We start from the raw sequence: 22,307 nt of genomic DNA, 5'->3' as shown, positions 1-22,307 counted from the left end.
ATCTTAGGTGTGGGTCGCATTAGAGAAAATTAAGGAAAAGGAAGTATGTTAACACAGTAAGACCTGTTGTTGCAAGTCGGCGGCCATCTTAGGTTTGGGTCGTAATTGAGAAAATAAGGAAGGGGATTTAAGAGACTACTCATGGAAGACCATGACAAAAATGGCAAATTGCAATTTGTGCAAAATAATTACAGTGAAGGCGCATATTGGAAGGAAGCTTAGTACATAACAACAAACTTCATAATGCAGTGGAGACATGTAGTACCAGAAAAGTTCTGTTCCGGAAAACGCCAGTCATGGTTTTACAGAAGAGTAGTCCAGTCCTCGGTCCTGTTAAGGCCATTTTTCATACTTTGAGTGCGCAAAATCCATTTTAGCTCCTCTTTGTTCAATAGGCACGCAATATCAGCTCCCCTAGGGGGTGGTTTGATCTGATTAATAACCCTGGGCGAAGAACTACGCTCCGTTCGCGGAGCTTGCGGAGTTTCGGCAACTCCGCGTTCCGCGGAGAACGCGTAGCTGTCGATTACTCCGCGATCCGGTGCGTAGCATAGTTCTCGCGCGCTGAATAACATTATCGCGTGCGCGGCAATGGCTTACCTTGGTTCTGCGTTCGCTTTTTCCCAGTCGCGTGTGCCACCATGTAGGTTCGCGCGATATTTAGCGCGATCACGCACTTTTGTAGTGCGAACGAGAAGATGAGTTCCCGAACATGTCTTGCACAACCCGAACACGTTACTTGTGACCCGGAACAGGAAATAAGGGAACGCAAGCGGGCGGGACAAACCTCTTGGGTAACTTAGCGCGCTAGCCATCCCGAGCATGCAGGCAGCGCCCCGAACACGCGCACCGCGCTCCCGAAGACGAAAAACGGTGCACGAACGGGTCTAGCAAGCAACTACGCATGTCTGCGGAGCAACGCGTAGGTCGCAGAGTGCAAGTGCGTCTTCGCGTAGCTCCGCGGAGTGCGGCTCCGCGAACTACGCCCAGGGTTACTGATTAATGATTGTCCATTTGATGTCATTTTCATCATGTCCATGATTTGAGAAACGTTCAACAAGGGGTGCTTTTGTTGTTTTGCAACGGACACGGCTTCGGTGTTGGCATATCCTGGTCCGTGCTTTCTGGGTTGTTTGACCTATGTACATTTTCTTGCATGGACATTGTATCACATACATTACATTGCAAGAATTACAATTTGTGAAGCTGTTTGATTTGATATGTACACCATTAAAATTGAAATCTTGGCCGTCAATAGCAAACTCACATAAACTACAGTTACCACACTTTTTATGTTCCATCAAGGGAGTAAAACCCCAAAGTCCAGTCAATGTGGATGGTGATTTGGTAATGGGGAGAGCTGCCCTGTTCAGATGGTCTTTTATATTGCAGCTTTTTTTGAAGGCAAACAGTGGGCGATCAATGGTCAAAGTTCCTGCATTCAGTATGGTCCAATGTTTTAGGATAGATTTGCGTATGGCATTTGATACTGGTGAAAAGGTAGTAGTGTTCCCGTATACAGAGACAAGAGATGGAATCGCACATCTAGTGATCATTTGCAGTCAACAATTTACAGTGTGAACACAACGAGTTATTGTCAACACGAAATTTTCTACTGTTGTCGGGGTGTTATTCTGATCTTTCTGGCACCCACTACCCAAAGAGTACCATTGGTTGCAACAAACAAGTTGTATACACAAATTTATAACAATTAGAAAGACATTTGCAGCACACCCTTATGTTTACAAAAATGGCCAATGTGGGGGCCTTAGATTCATGAAATCAATATTTCATGTACTCATCTCATTGTACACAAATTTTCTTTTTGATGACCAAGTGAGTTCAACTCAAAAAGCAGAGTCCACATCAATACATGTCTTCAAATGACGTTATCTGTTTATTTTTATTTTTATTTTCTCTTTTGATATTCAATCCAGACAAAACTACTGCAAATCCAGACAAAACTGCCAACACGTGTTTCGTCTACCCATAGACTTTGTCAAGGCATGCGGCGTAATATAAATGGATCAGAACTAGTGCCAAATGGCTGAGAAGTAACAGATTCCTGAGACTTGTCTTTAGCAGGACCGTAAATTTGTAGACACTCGATCTTCTGATGGACTGCTAGGTATCAGAGAGCAGCGGGATGATTCAAACCGGACCCCTTAATAGATTTTTCTACCGTTTTACCACCTTGCATAAATATGGGTGGGAAACGCCTGATAAATCGTGGATGCACAAATCCAATACAATGCGTCCTATCCCTCTTGTGTACACAAGAGGGATAGGACGCGCCGAGGGATAGGAGTGTACAGATGCTCCTCCTGTATTTCTGATTGGAACTTATCAAGGTTCCTATTCCGTCATTGCGGAAACAAAGTGGAGCTCATCTTACACAGGTCTATAAGATAAACGTTATTGGATTTGTGCATCCACGATTTATCAGGCTGCTCTCTGATACCTAACAGTCCATCAGAAGATCGAGTGTCTACAAATTTACGGTCGTGCTAAAGACAAGTCTCAGGAATCTGTTACTTCTCATCCATTTGGCACTCGTTCTGATCCATTTATATTACACCGCATGCCTTGATAAAGTCTATGGATAGACGAAACCGGTGTAGGCAGAGTTTTCTGTATTTGCAGTTTTGTCTGGATTGAATATCAAAAGAGAAAATAAAAATAAACGGATAACGTCATTTAAAGACACTTATTGATGTGGACTCTGCTTTTTGAGTTGAACTCACTTGGTCATCAAAAAGAAAATTTGTGCGCAATGAGATGAGTACATGAAATATTGATTTCATGAATCTAAGGCCACCACATTGGCCATTTTTGTAAACATAAGGGTGTACTGCAAATGTCTTTCTAATTGTTATAAACTGGTGAAAAGGTGGTAACACATACCATGCGTTTCTGGTCCGTCTTGGGTGTATGAGTGAGTAGTAATTCTTGTGGACAGTACCACGCTCTTTTACGAGCATTCCTTACCAGTCGTTTGGGGTAGCCACGGGCATGTAGCTTCGACGAAAGTATGGATGCTTCCTGGAAGTAGTCTCTCTTCTGGTAACAATTCCTCCTAAGTCGTAAGAATTATGAGTAAGGGAGTGAGTCCCGGAGTGCACGGGGGTGATTACTGTCGTATTTTAGTAATGTGTTTCTTTCTGTGGGTTTGCGGTATAACTTAGTGAAAAGTTCATTATTGTCATGGTAGATGGTGAGATCCAGGAATGCTATGGACGATCTGTTGTATGTGAGTGTGAAAGTGAGACCCTGGCAGTTGTTATTAAGCCAATGAAGGAACTGGGAAAGGCTGTTTTCTGTGGAATGCCAAACTAACAAAATATCATCAATGTAGCGCTTCCACATAAAATGCCTTCAAAAAATGGATTATTTTGGGTGAGAATTCTAGAAGTTTCCAGATGGTCCATATACAGAATTGCTAAGTTTGGAGCAAAAACCGCACCCATTGAGGTACCCTTTTCCTGCTGATAAAATTCAGTTTCAAAGGCAAACGAAGTTTCTGGTAAGACATACTTCCAGTAGCTGTAGTATGAAAATTGTGGGGACATTATATGGACGTGTTCTTCTATCCAGTACTTTTGAATAACCAACATCGCTTCTACCTGAGGTATATTGGTGTAGAGCGATTCTACGTCTAATGTGCACAAGATGTCAGATTCAATGTCAAAGGGATGGTGCTCCTTCAGGTTGATCATGGACATGCTATCCTTCACGAAACATTCCATAAGTGGTACAAAGTCTTTTATGAAGTAGTCTACAAATTGACCAAGGGGCTCCAAAATGGAGCCACAACCGGAGACTATGGGGCATCCAGAAGGTGTGGTTTCATTTTTATGGATTTTTGGAAGGGTATACTGGGGTGCGGGGGGACTTGGTGTTAAGAAATAGAAATTCGGGATCGGTGCTGGCTGATTCTTAGTTGAAATCCTTGTGTCTCCACTTTATGCCTCGGTGAACAAACTCGTCAATTGAAGGTGACGAGTTTGTTCACCGAGGCATAAAGTGGAGACACAAGGATTTCTCCAATTGCAGAACTAAGAATGTTGTCTACATGGTATTATGTCCGTGCCAGTCCCTTTATATAGGAAAACCAGCCAACAAGTGAATCAAAGAATCAGCCAGCACCGATCCCGGATTAAGAAGCAGGTAATGTCTGCTCCAATGGTAGAACATTTCTGCGAAAAGGGCCACAACGAACAACAACTCCAATGGTCTGTACTGTACACCATGAATCCCAAGTCTAAATGTCATGACGTCGAGCGAGTTCTATTACAGAAAGAAGCATATCTTATTCTAAAGTTCAACAGCGCACAGACTGGCCTCAATAGCCTGTCTGAGATAGGGCATATATAATACTTGTCTGGTAAAATTCATCAGAGCTGACCTACATCAGTTTGACATCCCTGGTTTGACCTGTGGTCCTTTCGATCTATTTTGATAATTTTAAAAATTGTGGTCCATGGCCATGAGATGTGTTGAGAATAACATCGTATGATGCTCAAGTTGCAATATACTTCAAATCTTGAGAAGTACCTTTAGCATGGGGTACAGTACCAATGCGCTTCATAATTTATCAGCGCATACACCAAAAATTTCATTAGTTTGATCGCATTAGCACGATAAAATGGATAGGCAAACATGTCGCGTATATATGTGTCTCCATGGCGCCTAGAATATGCGATTTGATTAAATGCGACTACAAGTCCCATAATGCAATTTTGCACCAGGAAGTACAAAACAAGTCCCATAATGCAATTTTGCACCAGGAAGTATAAAACAAACAGAAAAGTGAGGCGGCCATCTTTATTGAAAGAAAGCAGACTGGAGCGCGGGCGTGCTGTGGCAGAGGAGCAGGTATTTACAAACACCGCCTTATCGTGGCCTGAGCATTCATTCAATATTTTTGAGAGATCTTTTTTTGAAATCGGCGTTTCGTTCTATTACAGGACGGTGACTGCGGTTTCTCCCTTTAAATCTTTAAGAACAAGATACTTCAGTAAGGTAGGCTAATTCTTCTGTGAGTTATATCCACTCACTTAGAATGTTTTGAAAAAACCATATGATTGAAACCTATGCCATTACTGTTGTAGAATTACACCTTGATGGTGACGTCGTACAAGCAAAATTCGCCGTGCTACGGCAGTTCACAAAAAATAAGGTACGCTTCTCCCCTTTTTTTACATCTTTGACTGGAGCTTGATAATTAAAAGACCCGAGTGGGTTAAATTGAAAACCAATTTCCCATCTTTTTTAGACATCTCTGTCTGGCCACCACAATAACTAGCGAGTTGGACCACAAGAAGAGTAACCATCACGCCCCTCTTTAAAACAATTTTGGTATGTAGCTATCCTTTATTATCACTCCTTGCCCACGATTGGAGAAAGGCACTCACTATGAATTTGCCTGTTAAAGTAAAACAATGTCTTTGCATCTTTTCAGATACAAAGAATAAACAGCCCTGATGATAGACCAGTGACTTTGTGCCTGGTTCTTGAAACGTGTCGGCAGTCTTTCTTGGGTGGAATAAATTGTCAACTTCACGACACTAGGACCGGCTGGTCCAGTATTTAAGCGTTTACAAGCTATTAAGTTGCTTATACCCCCTTGGAAATCATTTTTCTTCATGTTTTTTATTGTAATATTTGTTGGTTGTGATGTAATTATAATTTTTTGTAATGTTTGATGCAGAAAGTTTTTTAGTGTGTAAATAATGTTTGTCTTTTGATGTATGTACAAAGTGTATTTAGTCTTGTAAATATTCCAATACGTAGTCCTTTATTCTGTTATGATTTTTTGAAAATTTGAAAAAAAGCATAAAATGATAGACACTGAGTAATGCTGTCTAAGGGTGGTTACAATAAACTGGTTTCTTACCCTTCTTGAATATTGAATGAGTAATTGTGATGTGGGCACTGTGTGTTTTTGCAAAGTCCAAGAGTCAGCACCACTCTGCACCCGACACTCATGGCCCGAGTTTGAATGGCCCAACACCAAGAGGAGGTCTCCCCAGCAATCCTGACCCAAGTTCCGCTGACCCCTGGCCTGCCTCATGCCTCCAGCCGACGCCTGCAGCCTCAAACTTTAAGGTCCCCACAACCGCGTCCAGGAGCTGGTAAGATGATCCGACCCTAAAAGGCACCCCTGCACCCAATGACCGACCGCCTTGGGTGGCCCAACTGATGGTGCTTACCAACCCCCAGCATCCCAATGTAGCTCACCAAGTGGTGGTGGCACCCAGAAGACGTTTGTCCCCAAGCTTGCAGTGTGTTTACAAACCGGAGACTCCCCATTGAAAGCTACAGGGCGCCCAATGCCCAAACAACACTCTGCACCCGGCCACCCCAGTGCCGCTGAGGGTGCACCTTTTGTGCTGGCTCAAACCCCCATTTGCCCTGAGCTTAAGTCCAGGAGCCTTGCTCCCACAACCCAGTGGCCTGCTCGTCAGCAGCCACCAACCGGAGGCCCGCTATCCCCCATTGGATAACATTGGGCCTTAGCACTCTGCACCCGGCCACTCTAGTGCCACTGAAGGTGTAACACAAGTGTATCCTTGACCCTGGGAGATGCCCGAATTTAACCCCAGAATACCAATTCCCACAACAAAGTACTTACCTGTTAACCGCTAACACTATTTTCCTCCATAGGATAACATTAACTGTTTTTCTATGAAAAGTTTCTAACTGTGGAGTTGGAAAATCTACGAAAACCTTTAAAACTGTAACTAAATAACAAAAACGCTTTTTCTTACCTGTTTACAGGAAATGTCCCAGTGCAGTATCTAGGTATACTGCACTGTGTCAGAAAAGTAATCTGTAAAGTAATCTACTTGACATTCTACTAAAAAGCCTACACAAAGTATATGTAGTGTATTCCCAAAAGCATTGCATTATCAGTAACTACTGTAATCCAAACAAAGTGCATATACAATTGCAATTCAAACTGTTTACAAACTGCATTACTACTGTAAAGTATTTATTGCTTACCTGTGCCAAGCTTGCTTGGTTCTAGAAAATAACATAACTAAAAGAACATCTTTATACAAAACCATTGGTCTGAAGTTAAGTCTTTGAGTGTGTGGCATCATTTGCTGCTTGAGTGTGTACAACAAATGCTTAACACTACCCTCTGATACCTTACTGCTCGACCGCACTACCACAAATAGACAGTAAGGTGCTATCTACTTTTACCTCTGTCTACCTTTGGGGTGCACACTGTACCTTACTTTGGTATAGTATATAGAGAGCTAGCTTCCTACAATTGTGGAACAGGAGGTCGGGGGTAGACTGCCTTTCTCCTTCCATCAGTGGCCTTGGTCATATCCATCCTGTTACAGAACAGCTTCAGGTGGTTGACATGGATCACCCTGTGCGGGTGTTGTCTTGCTTTGCCTTTCCTATAATACAGCTCCGACACGGTGGCTCAACATTCGGCAAGGCAGGAGACATTACCACAAAACAAACAACACCTTTAGAAAAGGGTTTTATTTTACAAAATGCAAATACTCTCTTTTTAGAAAAAGGCTTGGTCTTTTATTTTACACAATGTTCTCTAACAGAAAGGCTTTCCCAGATGCCAAATGCACAACATTCAAATACACAAAGAGATATATATGTTTATATGCAAGCAATAATAACACACTTGATAAATGCAACAGTTAAATGCATGACTAATACTGATGAATAAACAAGCAGCAAATAATATGAGATAAGACTCAAGCAACATATAATATGCTGGACGTCCTGCAAGACATGAGAAAGATATTTATACACTAGATACATCAAATTATTACTTTGGATGTGCACCTCACTTAGTCACACATCACAAAGAAAACACCTCAAATGATCAAAGCCACTGGCCACATATCGCAATGGCAATAATCAAAGCTCAAACACCTCAAATGAACACAGCCACTGGATCCACGCATCACAATGGCACTGGTCTGAAACAAATCACCTCACCCGATTGTTCACTCTACATCCTTGCCAATTCTCACTGGGGAGCCCTTTCACAGCTGGCTTTGACTCTCGACCTGGGGTCAAGTTCCGTTTGTCTTACAGTAGTATGTCTACTCTGTAAGTGAGCACCCAACTCAACTGTCAACAAACACCAGCTTTATAGTCTCAAAACTCGCACTAAAAGGTTTGAGAAAACTTCCCCCTGGGCCAGAGGAATCTTACCATGCCTGACCAGCTTCAAAGCAAGAATTCCATGGTAGGAAGGAGTTCTCATGTTCCCTCTACAATCTTGCATGTTCCAGCCTTTATCTTGACAAAGCTCACAAAAGCCTTCCAGGGTACATTAAACAATCTCTCACAAAAACAATCCTTGAACGCGATTAACCCAAACAACTTGCAAGCGTTGCTGTGCGAGCAGATAAAGATCAAGCCAGGCAGAGTCAGTATTCAGGATGACATGAGGCCATGTCAAAGCCAATAGTAAGAACTTTCTAATACTACCAATGTACAACACAGAGCACATTTGTGCACCACTGCTCATAATAATGCACTTAGAAACCAAAAAGTACATTCCACACCTCTCTCTCCGTCTCATGCTTTCAAATGCACATCCCACACGTACTGTTCTTAGCAAGGCTGTTCTACTCCATGACAGCTCCCACTGAAAGACTACAAGATTACAAGAAATAAACCTTTAACAGAAGCAAGGCATATGCAGGACATTGTATATTCAGGATAGGATAATATAACACACTAAAGACAATTAAAATAATGATAGTCAAAGGTCATCACAGGGTGTCATACCACAAGAGTGCCTCTAGCACTCCAGGTGGGTGGGGCTACCAAGGCACACCAGGTAGATGACCTCAACTATCTCTTACCTTCCATGTAGGACTCAGTCCATTTGTTCTGGATGACAATGGGAGCCACAGGCTCCACAAGCAACAGGTATGCCCTGGCTGGCATTCTACCAAGGTTGCACTATGGTCAGACCAGTGATTGATAAGCTCCTAGTTGTGCTACAAGTTCCTGTTAGCCATCTTCATGTAGTCAGCCAAAACTTGTTTTTCTTCAGAAGTTTCAACCACCCTTCTTCTACAAGGCCAAAGGGATCTCTGATAGTGTGCCTATACGAAAGTTCAAAGGGGCTGAAGCCAAATCCCTTTTGTGGTACTTTCCTGTGGGCATATTAAAGGCATTGGAATAGGACAGACCTGGGAGGAGGACAACCCACTTGCCACTTGGGGTTCGTTCCTCAGACAACTCCATAATCATACCAATTAAGAACTTATTCAATCCCTCCACACAACCATTGGTTTAACTGTGATAAGAAGTTGGTGAACTTATAAGTCAACCCACACTCATAGCGTTCAAGTACACTGGCATAACGTTTGTCCCTCTGTCTGAGAGAATTTCTTTGAGAAACACTACTCTGGTAAAGATACCACCAACAAAGGCCCGGCCACCAAGGGCACAGTCACCATCCTCAGAGATGTGGCTTCAGGGTACGCAGTAGCATTGTCTACCACCATCAGGATAAACCTGTTCCCTGAAGCAGTTTTAGGGTCCAAGGGACTGTCAATGTCAATCCTCACCCTCATAACAGGAGTCCCAACCAAAGATAGTAGCATTAAGGGAGCCTCGGTTTGCCTTCCTGCCTTGTCACTAGCTTGACAGGTGGTGCAGGAGTGACAGAACTCCTTCACCTTTTGAAACATCTGGGGCAGTAAAAGGGGTTGGCCAATCTGTCCCAGATTTTTGTCAGCTCGAAATCCCTAGCGAAGGAAATACCATAGGTTATGTTTAAGAGGAAGGTCCTGTAGTGTTGTGAGACCATCAATTCCCTGATTGCCCAAGGCTTTGGGTCCCTAGCATCAATGTACAAAACACCTTCCTCCCAGTAGATCCTATGTGTTCCACTGGTATTGACCTGATCCTGGATTACAGCCTGGCGAAGAAGGCCTTCAAAGGTTCTCTGTGCTTGACAGAATTTTTCTCTGGAGGTATTGTAATCGGATCTAGGACCCTAATTAAATATTCCCGATTCATGCCCGTATGTGGTTATAATATATCATATCCTTATAAAGGCATAAGAATCATATCCATATTTAGTCATAGCCAATGCAGTCCAAATACGGCAAGGCTACTCCCATAGACTCCTAGAAAGTACAACGCGTTCTTTAAACAAACCAAGCCTCCAGCAGCCCGGGAATTCCCCCTGCTTCTGTTTTGATTTGTCCAAGAAATAGTGTCAGTGCTGAAAGAACTGCCAGTTCTTAGTGACAGTTCTTAGTGACGTCTTATGTCTAACCTTACGTCAAACTCGGCACCTTCCAGGTATAAATATACCAGCCTCTGCCTTAAGCAAACACACGGTGGTTTGGAGCAGATCGGCTATCTACTTATCCGAAGCCCAGCTGATGGGAGTGCTGAAGGAAGCCGACCCTCTCATTTGACGCACTGATAGAGACGCTGTCTGTTCTCCTGCCGAGAAAATCCAGCTCCAGTGTTTCCAGTCACCCTTGTGGGTTGCTGAGAGATCGAGTCCTGAGAAAGAGATACAAGACCTCCTTCTTTCTATGACCAAGGTACGGAGCTGATTAGATCCTCAGAGAATTCTTGATTCAGATTCTTGGCAAAACTAACTTAACTTAAACTGCAGCTCACTTACTCCTTCCCACGTACTAGGCTTAGGTTAGGTACACCGGGATAGGCGTATCTTAGAAGCACCAGTTGAGCACGTTTAGTCAACCTTTTATCATTGTATGTATTGTATATATTTTATCTGTTTTAAGTATCATATGGCTAAGAAACCATATCAATGCTTTTACAGTATTATTTCATAATACTCCTTTTACTGTACGCACTTTACTTTATGACAAGTATTGCAATTGTGGCAATTCACTTCTCTTTCATGAGAAAGAGGACTGCTCAATAAAATAACACCTGTTATTGAAAACGCACGTCTCTCTATTTCTCTGCACTCTGGTGAAACTAAGCATGCACGATTGACTTAGTGAAATAGCTGTCTATTGTTTTCACACGACTCTGGAGATATACTCCTTGTTCTAGGGGGAGCAAAGTTGTCATGTTTAAGCGGTTGTCAGAAACTAATCCCTTCTTGTCTAATCAGGAAAGTTAACTCATTCCTGTTCATTCGAGAAAGTTTCTAGTGACCTCTGAGCTAGCTGGCATACCTAATTAAGTCTAACATATTCAGTAGAGACCTAGTCGACCTCAGTCCCACGTCTACACTACCGTTTATGTTATTCCAATGCACAGAGCCTATTGGGAATATAGGAACTACACTACAGAGGGTCCTCCTGCGTCATGCAACTCAAAGAGTTCTAGCAGGTCTTGCAAGAAAGAGTCTTCCCCTTTAGGCTCAATATCCTCCCAGAGGGTCAGATTCCTTCTGGGCCTTGGGAAGTTTTCCATGCCTTTTGCACTCATATTGGTTGTGGGAATACAAGCTATTATTCCAGACTTAAGGCTCCCTTGACTTCCCTGACAGGTGTTCTGTGACTTCTGGCCTCACACACCCACGCAGGCAGACCTAACATTTCTGTGTGAATCCTCTTTTACACCTCAGCAAAAGCTTCTTGGTCTTTTCCTAACAGACACTCCACTGGGACAGCTGGAATCACAGCTACCTTCTCTAGGCCAGTACCCCTCCCTACTCTAAGGTGACCATTGGCATGGGATGAAACATCCCCTCATTGTCAGTGTTGACTACCCAATTGAGAGTATATGCGATAATCTGCTCTGGGAAAATTAGCCAGTCCACCACTATTGTCATTCTTGCTCCTGTATGCCTCAAAGCCCTACCTTGGCACCATTGATGATTGCCCATTTCCTGTACTTCACCATTTTGGAAGGTAAGGAACCAGTGTTTCTACATCCACCAGACCAGACCCACAGAGACTAAGGTGCCTTCAGTCCAACCCCTGGTTTCCCCATGGCAAACTTCCACCTCAATTTCTACACTTGCAACCCCTTGGTAATACCCACCAGTGGGAGACTTCTTGGAACAGACTATGTCTCCTTTCTTATGTCCTGGCTTGTGATAGTCCAAGCACACTCAGCATTCATGGGGTCACAAGCTTTCTTCCCCTTGGAACCTTCCCACTTGGGTTTGGCCCAGACACAGGACTCACCCTCTTCAACAGACATCTGGGGGATTTGTGAACGCCTTGTATATATCATTGTTGCTCCACTCTTTCCTTGAAAGGGGGCTGAATCTACTTCATTAGGGTCAACTCCTGGAATTTTATAGACACCTTAATGCACACCTACAGGTCAACTGCCTTACCAAGCTGGGACTTCTGACCAGACAACTTGGCATCCACTAAATGCTGGTATAACTCTGAATGACAATTTCTTATGATGTGCTTATTCATGATCAGATTATAAAGCTTATCATAACTAGTGATTGTATTGTCTTTCACCCAGCTCTCCAATGCTTTCATAAGGACGTCTACAAGTTCAGCCTAGGATTGTTATTGATTAGTACTCTTCAGGTGTTAAAACAAACGTCTGCACAAGGGCATCTTTCATGAGAGTCAATAGGTCAGCTGCACCCTCTTTTAGAGTCAGGAGTGCATCCCTCCCCAGTCCACTCCCACAGTAAGGATCCCCAGTGCTGTAGGCCCACAGTGCCAATTATTAATGCACTTTCATGGGAGCCAGTGATGGAGTTGTGCATGGCAAGAAAACTTCTAAAGGCACCACCATTTGATTATGATCTGCCCATTATCAAAACATAAAAGAGCAGCATCTTACAAAGGGTGTTCGACTGGAGCAGAATCAGCTATATTGGCTTTCAACTATGCTTTGTGAGGCTTTGTGAGTCCTTTGTGAGGCCTAAACTGTCAACACCTCCCAGTATTTGATGCAAAGTGATCTGTACTGAATACTGGAGAAGTGAAATGGATGCAAGAGTAATGAAAGTGTATACATGTGTATTAGTTCTAGTGCTCTTAGGCCCTGATTTCGACTATAGGTGCTATTCATCTTACTTGATAAATAACGATACCACAGGCTACGTAATTTATTAGGTCCACTAAATCGCACCTATTGTGAGTTTTTGGGAATGACTTGCGGATTTATGTGTTTAACACAGCAAAATCCGCATGATATGGTAAATACTGTATTCTTATGCTCCATTAAATTACAGCAGGTTTGTACTTCCGAAACTTGAAGGTTGAGGCATTTAATGCATCTGATAATTTACTGATATGTCAAGTACCTCCAAATCGTAATTCCGACCGTGTCTAAACAGGGGTTTATGCACAGAGCAGAATACGCAACTGACTCGTAAACAGGCCCACATCTTTAGTTTTATCAGTGGCCAGGAAAAATTGATGGCTCATATGGCAGCATTTTCACTCTTGCAAACACAATGAGATGATGGACGGAGTGCTGAATCTTTTCAGTCACTCACTGCCAGCCACAGATCTGTGTTGAATCACCCCAGTTCAGATCCAGCCATATGCAAATCAGACTTGACCCTGAGCCTCATGGGAACAGTCCAGCCCGAACAGCCAAGACAAGTCTTCCCTGGACCGGAAACAAGCATCCTGGGACCAGTTTTGGGGTAACACCCCTCATCAGCCAGGCTAGCTTGAATCCAATGGCAAAGTGAGCAAGGGACACATGGCTGGGCATACCCTGCCACTTAGGGCAAACAAAGCAAACACAAGGAGATGATCAAACGAAGTGCGGAAACATTTTAGACATTCACCCCCAGTCACAGATGTGGGTTGAATCCATCATTGTTCTTTAGCTCAGATTACCACCCAAATTTAGACCCAGCCATATGCAAATCAGATTTGACCTTGTGCCTCATGGGAATCCTCCAGCCCAAACTGCCAAGCCAGGTCTTCCTTGGACCGAAAACAAGCATCCTGGGACCGGTTTCAGGGTAACACCCCTAATCAGCCAGGCTAGCTTGAATCAAATGGCAGAGTGAGCATGGGGCCCACATCTGCGCATACACTGCCAACTTAGGGCGGTCAATGTAAACACATGAAGATGCTGGACGGAGTGCTGAAACTTTTCATCCACTCACCCCCAGTCACAGGTCTGGATTTAACCCATCATCGATCTTTAGCTCACTTCACCACCCCAGTTCAGACCCAGCCATATGCAAATCAGACTTGACCCCGTGCCTCATGGGAACATTCCAGCCTGAACTACCAAATCTGGTCTTCCATGGACTGTAAACAAGCATCCCTGGACCGGTTTCGGTGTAACACCCCTCATGAGCCAGGATAGCTTGAATCCAGTGGCAAAGTGAGCAAGGGACCAACATCTGGACATACTCTGTCAACTTAGGGCAAACAAAGCAAATACAAGATAATAATGGATGGAGCACTGAAACTTTTCAGACACTCACCCCCAGTCACAGATCTTGGCGGAATCGATCATCATTCTTTAGCCCACTTTGCCACCCCAGTTCAGACCAAGCTATATGCAAATCAGTCTTGACCCAATGCCTCAGGGGAACAGACCAACCCCAACTAACAAGTCTCTTCTTCCCTGGACTGAAAACAAGCATCCTGGGACTAGTTTCAGGATAAAACCCCTCATCAGCCAGGCTAGCATGAATCCAGTGCTTTTTGTAATTATTTTGGCCACCATGAGTGTGGAAGGGTATGCTCAGACATGAGTCCCTTGCTCATTGCACCATCAGGATTCAAGCAAGCCGGGCCGAAGACGGCTGTAATGCCAAAAACCGGTCCCCGGAAGCTTGTTTCCTTTCCAGTGAAGAATTGGCTTGGTAGTTTGGTCTGCCCTGTTCCCATGATGCACTGGGCCAGGGACAGACTAATTTGCATATAGCCAGGTTCTGAACTGGGATGGTGCAGTGAGCTAAAAAACGGTGATGGATCAAGCCCTGATCTGTTGACTGGGTAGGAGTGTTCTGATTAACTCAGATACTCTGTCCATCACCACCCCCCTTTTTGTAATTATTTTGGCCACCATGAGTGTGGAAGGGTATGCTCAGACATGAGTCCCTTGCTCATTGCACCATCAGGATTCAAGCAAGCCGGGCCGAAGACGGCTGTAATGCCAGAAACCGGTCCCCGGAAGCTTGTTTCCTTTCCAGTGAAGAATTGGCTTGGTAGTTTGGTCTGCCCTGTTCCCATGATGCACTGGGCCAGGGACAGACTAATTTGCATATAGCCAGGTTCTGAACTGGGATGGTGCAGTAAGCTAAAAAACGGTGATGGATCAAGCCCTGATCTGTTGACTGGGTAGGAGTGTTCTGATTAACTCAGATACTCTGTCCATCACCACCCCCTTTTTGAAGTGAGAAAGGGACCCACGTTTGGGCATACCCTGCCAACTTAAAGCGAACAAAGCAAACACAAGGAGATGGTGGAAGGAGTGCTGAAACTTTTCAGACACTCACCCCCAGTCACAAATCTGGATTGAATCCATCATTATCTTTAGCTCATCGTCCATAATCTCCTTGTGTTTACCATTATCACTCTTGCCATAAAGTATTGTTATAAATAGTCTTATGAAACTCAATAGACAGTGACTTAATGCAAAATAATTACTTTCCCATTCTTTCTACAGATGTCAATTTCTACCTGACTTTTGAAATGCTGAGTACACTAGTACTGCAGAAGATCCCATCCTTCAAAATAGAGAATCATGAAGTCTAAGATGGTAAAATAACAGAACAAAAGAGTCTTCCCACTCAGCATACTGAAGAAATTATGACTATATACAACTTATGTTTGGGAATATGTATATAAAAAGCCACACATATTTGTCACATGGCTCATGGGGGCATTGTCGTCTTCTCTAAGTTGGCATGAGCATAATGCAGATTGTCCACTGCTTTGTGCGTGTTACTACAAAAGTTTATTTTACGAATGCTTCTTTTGACGTTTTCACATGAGAACCTATCACTGTGTTCACACTCTACTGTACTTTGGTCTGATTGGAATACACAAATAGGTGGCAGACACTTGGAGAGGGATCTTTCCAGTGAGAAGAGCAGCACAGCACTTATGATGTAGATCTAGCATCTATAGACTGAGGTATGAGGTCTACAGATAACGCCCAGAGATCTTGTGATACATATTAATTCTGATTCTATACAAGGGGAGGGAGATTAGGCTAAACTGTCCTTTTAAAATGACAGCTCCTTTCATGATTTATGGACTACTTGCTATGCTGACCGCTTTTTTGTTATGTATTTTTCTGCTTATTGTGCCACGTACATTGCATATTAAAGCACATTAGTTAAAATAAATATTTTAAACTTTTTCGTGTCTCTGTCAGATCTTATTGTGGACAAGTACAAGAGTGTGAGCGAAAGGGCGATTCTTGCAACCACGATTCCTGAGAGAGTCGAGAGTGTTGTGTTCTGGGGTGTCTAATCATTTGTTCCTCTGTGAGTGAGCAGGAGGGCAAGTGAGACACTATAACTAGTTGGTCCTGGGCTCATGGGTACTAAGGTGGTAGAGTCCTAAGTTAAGGATCTGGGTTTCTAGTAAAGTGATTTATTTTTCACTCTCTCGTTCGTCTAGGCAACGTACTGCTGCAAATGAACGACCATGGATCACCATTTTAAAGGCCTCCAAAAGGCTGACAAGTGCTTCTACTGCGTGTTAATTGAGGTCAAAGTAGTCCCACATAACTGTACGGGGGTGGTTACTAGGGACTCCTTCTTAAGCCGCTAGGCATTGAAGCACCAGATTCCTTGCACCCCGGGTTTGGTCGTCCGAGCTGTATTTCCACTGGTGCGTGGTCCGGGAGACCTCAAAGCAGAAAACAAGATCCTGTGACCAAAGGCCATTCTGCTACTTTTTTTAAATGAAGTCTAGGAACAAATGTGCATTCTTCCAATTTAAAGCTTGATTACAGTCATCAAATGGTAAGTGGAGTGGAAATTCCCTTTGCAGGAAACCTAGAGGTCCAACAATGCTCCCTCCTTGGGCCTTCCCAGATAGAACTTGGACAGAGAAGGAGTGGTTGAAGACCACTCTTAATGATCCCTTCATTATTATGTTATTGTGTGCAATTATTTTACACCCCAAAACCCATAGCTGTTCACAACAAAAGTATACATCATCCCCTCAATCTTAAAGCTTGGGCTAAATAGCATGATAATCTCTTTCTGTAATTAGTAGGTTGAATCTAGCTGAATAATTATTGCTCTTTGACCTCCATCAACCAATTTAAAAGAATTATCAGCCATTATTCTGCCCTACTTTATAGTGACAACATTATTAACTTTAAGTAATTTAGCCACCACCGACCGGCTCACACGTGTAGTTATAAAATGTTGTGATGATTGGCATGTCCATATTTATATGATAAACATTATTATGATATTGTTGTTCACTATAGTGCTATCACAAATATTATGAGATTCATTAATAATTGAAAGTACTTATAAATAGAAATTCGAAATAAACAACTTCCATCAAGGGGTGTAGTCCTTCTGCACAATGTTATATGGTAGCTGGAAATGCCTATATGGAATATGTCAGTTTGTAGTGGTGAAACAAAAGAAGCAAAGAAAGGTCCAGCAAATGGTTTTCATTGGCGTATGTGTGGCTTATTGCTGATTATAGTGATATGCTACAAAAATGTTTGCTCATGTAAAACGAGTTAGTGTGAAGATTGATCTCAATTACATTTAATTGATATCCCATCTGTTCTGAGAAAGCATCTAGAGATGCTAGATATGGCTGACTGTTACCCCATGAGACATTTTGAACATACAGCAACCCACTCTCTATTTGACAATCTAGACATTATTGATGCTTGGACATAGGATGGCCATGTACAGACCATCAATTCTAGGAACATCTGTGCAGTTTACAGGCTATCTCTCCTTGCAAAGTCGGGAGATTGGATTGAAGAAGTGGCATGCTCAGAGCTATTACCTGTTTATCGACCCCGGAGTCCTGCAGCAGCAAGTACCGGCTTTGGCGTTTTCCAGTGCGGTACTTACTATCAACGTGTCATTGTTCCGCCTTCCGTGTACAAGGCTTCTGGAGGCTTCAGAGTGGAAGTATGGCTCCAAAGATTGTTTCCAAGGCAGCATTGGCAGCAAGGGCTCGGTCCGCGGCAGCGGCCGCAGCATCAGCAAACAGCCCAGAGGTCATTTATTTTATTTATTTAAAGAGTTTTGTATAGCACGAACAAGACCCATGGGTATCAGAGCGCTTTACATAGTATAAGGTAGAAAGGAGATAAATCCTGTAAAGTAAGGCTATACAAAGCGATATGACATAATTTAAGTATATAACCCTAAAGATACAGAAAAACAAAATATACTGTAAACACAATATATACAGTGTATGAGATTAGATTAGCGATATAACTATCTCTATATTGCGATTTCCTGATTGCAGAAAGATTTTAAGTGACCTTTCCAATGTGTTCTATATTCTTCACATTCTAGTTCTGGGTTTAGTACAGTACCGGTCGAGGCTATCTTCATGAATGATTCAGGAAATACCTCGCAGGCAGGGCGGAGTGGCGAGAAAACGGCTGGAGATGGAGGCACGGTTCGCAACCAGGTTAGCTCCAAAGGAAGCGGTAAGACAGTGCCGGCTCTCTTCAAACATTTTCACGCAAAGTTAAAAACCACTGCTGTGGCTGTAGCAGTCAGCCAAGCATCTGCGGGTACGGTGAAAGTCGCCGAGGTGGAAATAGGGGTGGTGCCACTAACATCGGACTCTGTATCTGTGGTAAACGTGATTCCCTCACATGGCAAGATTGGCAAGATATCTCTGATTGAGCAACAGGGGACTATTTTGAATTGCCCGGTCCTGAGCCCTCAGAAAGAGGATTCTGGTTCTAGTTCAAGTATTCCGGTGAATGGAAATCTGGGAACTGTAGTCCAGCCAGTTGATAAAATCTCAAGCTCTTTGTGCTCTCCCAGCATATCTGTTGTCAAGGCAATAGATGGTACCGGTCGCTGTGCATTGATGGAAATGAGTCCTCTAAAGAGCTTGAAGGTGATAAGTTTTTCTCTCTTTCTGAACATACGGGCTCATCTCTGGATGAGGATGAGCATGACCCTGAATGGACGGATGATGGTAGTGACATTGGGGACTGGCGGCAGAGTGATGTTGTGAGTGAGGTGTCTCCGCGGCATCCCTGCACAGTCCGTAAGGTGGATGGTCAGAATGCTCGGGATCCTGTGAGTGAGGGCCCTAAAGTGCACTGACTCTCGTTTTCTGATAATTCCTTGACTGCTTTGCATGGTTCAGGGGTGTGCAAGCAAGCTGCAGCCCCTATAACGCAATATAATCAGTCTGATTTGCCACCTTCTGAGATTACACTTATGCTTATTTACCAGACAATCATGGCACATCATGAGGAGTCGTGTCAGGAGAATGTCCATACTCTGGGGGCCTGCCGTAGAGTTCAGAACTTAATGGGAAGAGAGAGTGATCAAATGAGTATTGAAGCACTCAGTGTTTGTGAAAATACCCCTCACACACCAAAAGGCCCCTTGGTGTCATGCTTCATCATCGGGGTCTTCGCACCCCTCTATCGGGATGCGGCGTGCTGCGACCGACGGCTACGTGGGAGCACTTAAGGTATTGGCTATGTGTGGTGTACAGTGTGTGGGTTATGTTTTTAAAGTGAGTAGGGAGTGTGGTGAAAAAAGTTAAAAAGTACCTGGCACTAGAGTGGTAAAGAAAAATTTTTATTCTGTACTCTGGCTGGTACTGTTAAAAGAAAGTGCAGGGCGAGGTCAACCTGTTGTATTAATGAACAGGACCTCTGATGTGCTTTTGTGTCGACATGTTTCGGAGACAAGCTCCTTCTTCAGGACGGGGGCACAGACTCCCTTCCCTACTCACGTCTTCAACTACATAAAACTGTGTATTTACAAAAAAGTGAATTTTACTTGAAATAGGCTAAGTGTGCCTACAGCGGTCTGCTACAAGCACAATGACCTGTAGAAAGACAAAAAATATATGTCACCTAATGGTTACCCATGTAGCGGGTAGTTCATGCAGGTGCAGTCACCTGGAACCTCACCATTTGCTTATTAATAAGCTTGTTGGGAAAAAGGGGGACTCACAACACATACAACATAAAACACATAGAAACTAGGATTTTACTGTAAGTTGTATTCATACTTGTGAAGCTTGGTTGTAGGCTTCATGAGCAAAATAGGAACGTCGGGGTGCTGCTCCAATGGCTATCTGCAGTGAAGAATGATGCAGCTTTTATAATTCATTCTGTAACACTTACTTATATAGATGGGTTCAGATGATCGTGGCATATTAGTGCTTCTTCAATATCATACTCACAAAGTCAGGACGCTCTGATCACCGCCTTACCCCGCACGCTGCTCCGCTGGTGTGGAGTCAGGTAGCGGTCATGGTTATTTATAGTCCGTTTCACTAATTGGGCGGAAGGAAAACTATTTCCATGTATGGGTATTCCGCTATGTAGCCATACACGGCATCTGTATGTTACATACGCGTTAACATAGGATCAGCGTCTGTATGCGCCGGTGGTTGATCCTGAACTTGCGCGCCTGCCTACCACTGTTCCTGGGCGCATGCGTATTGGGAGATGTTGTGTTCGTTCCTAGCGCATGCGCATGTGACACACGCATGTCAGGTTGAATGTCTATAGTTCGCGTGCTGCATTAGAGTTTTCAATGTTACTGTTGTCCGAGTAATGAAACGGGTTTCGAGGGGTAAATAAAGGAGAAGATAGCCATATGTTTATTGACAGATTTCTGATTTGGACGCATAGTCTCCCTATTTTTTGACGGACACTGTCATTTCATGAATGTCTACAGTGCGCGTGTTGCATTAGAGTTTTCGATGTTACTGTTGTCCGAGTAATGAAAACGAGTTTCGAGGGGTAAATAAAGGCGAAGAGACCCATATGCATAATGACAGATTTCAGATTTGGATTCATAGTCTCCATATTTTGCCTGGCGGAAACTATCACTTAGAGTCAGCACTGATCAGTGTAACAATGTAGGTTTTGCACAATCAAGTTCCTTGATAGTCTCTTACGCTGACAGTTGACTCCATGGGACATCATCGTTAAGCCCATTCAGATGGGTACCCAAACGGAACACCCACCGTTGTTCTTTTTGAAAAAGACCCACTTCAGAGGGTAATTGTTCAATGATAGTCCATTTTAAGTCGTTGACGCAGTGTTGGGATGTCAAAAAATGCGTAGCCATTTTCGTTGTACTTTTTTTACAACGCACATTACTCTTATGTTCATTCATTCGTGTTTTGATGGCTCGTGTAGTCATGCCCACATACTCAAGGTTGTATGGGCACTTTATAAGGTAGATCACGTTTTTGGAATTGCAATTCGTGAATCTCCATTGTTCCCATGTGGAGCCATTGCTGAAGTTGAGTTTGGTGCTTTTTTCTGTCAGGTGACAGCTGCTGCAGTTTCTGCATGGAAAATGTCCCTGGATGCTTATGGATGGTTGTGAGGACGCAGTCGTTGGTTTTGGTCTGGTGTGTACCAATATGTCTTTGAGGTTGCGTCCCCTGTGATGTGCAAACATTGGTTTTTCCAGGTCTAGTTCACCACTTGTTAGTATCCTCCAATGTTTGTTAACAAGTTTGGACACTTCGTTGGACATTGTGTTGAACGTCGTTACACAGATGGGTCGTTTGTTTTCTGTGGGATCCTTAATTCGTTCCTCTACCAAAGCCTCTCTGTTATTGTTTTTTGCCCTCTTAAAAGCTTTGTTGATAATCCTGTTGGGATACTCTCGTAGTTTGAGTTTATCTTTCAGGTCATCCGCCTGTCTCTTGAATTGGGACATGTCTGTACAGTTGCGCCTTAGGCGTAGAAACTGACCATATGGCAGGTTCTCCCGAAGGTGTCGAGGATGAAAACTGTCATAACTCAATAGACAGTTTCTAGAGGTTGGTTTAAAGTGAGTGGTTGTTTTTAACACCCCCGCCTCTGCGTAAATATTGAGGTCTAGGAGCACTAATGTTTGGTCTGAAATGGTGCTCGTGAATTTCAGGAAGGAGTTTTGGTTGTTGAGCCATTCCAAAAAATTCTCAGCGGACAGGCGATCGCCTTCCCAGATGACCAGGATGTCGTCGATATACCTCTTCCAGCATTTTATATTCGACCTGTATGGATTTTGCTCATGGAGGATCCTGCTTGTCTCAAGATGGTGCACATAGAGACCAGCCAGGCTCGGAGCAAAGGTGCTTCCCATGCTGGTCCCATGGCATTGTTGATAGATCGTATTCTTATACTGAAAAAAGTTTTTTTGTAAAGCCAGAGAAATGCATTCCAGAACCAATCCTCGTGGCGTTTGATAATTCCATGGTGTG

General features: G+C 43.4%; 1 protein-coding gene across 2 annotated transcripts in view; it reads left to right on the top strand.

Annotated features, from left to right (window-relative positions):
- Positions 1-16,262, top strand: part of LOC144766801 (uncharacterized) — a 1,464,990-nt gene extending 1,448,728 nt beyond the window's left edge. For both annotated transcript variants that reach the window (XM_078650533.1, XM_078650530.1), the window contains one exon: positions 15,565-16,262. In XM_078650533.1, coding sequence (XP_078506659.1) covers positions 15,565-15,653 — 89 coding nt within the window. In that variant the 3' untranslated portion in view covers positions 15,654-16,262. The remainder of the gene's footprint in view (positions 1-15,564) is intronic.
- Positions 16,263-22,307: the final 6,045 nt, after the last annotated feature.

The sequence above is a fragment of the Lissotriton helveticus genome, chromosome 7, assembly GCF_964261635.1.
Source record: "Lissotriton helveticus chromosome 7, aLisHel1.1, whole genome shotgun sequence".
NCBI lineage: Eukaryota > Metazoa > Chordata > Amphibia > Caudata > Salamandridae > Lissotriton > Lissotriton helveticus.
Note: the sequence above shows the minus strand (reverse complement) of the source record. Positions and strands in the feature narration are given on the sequence as shown.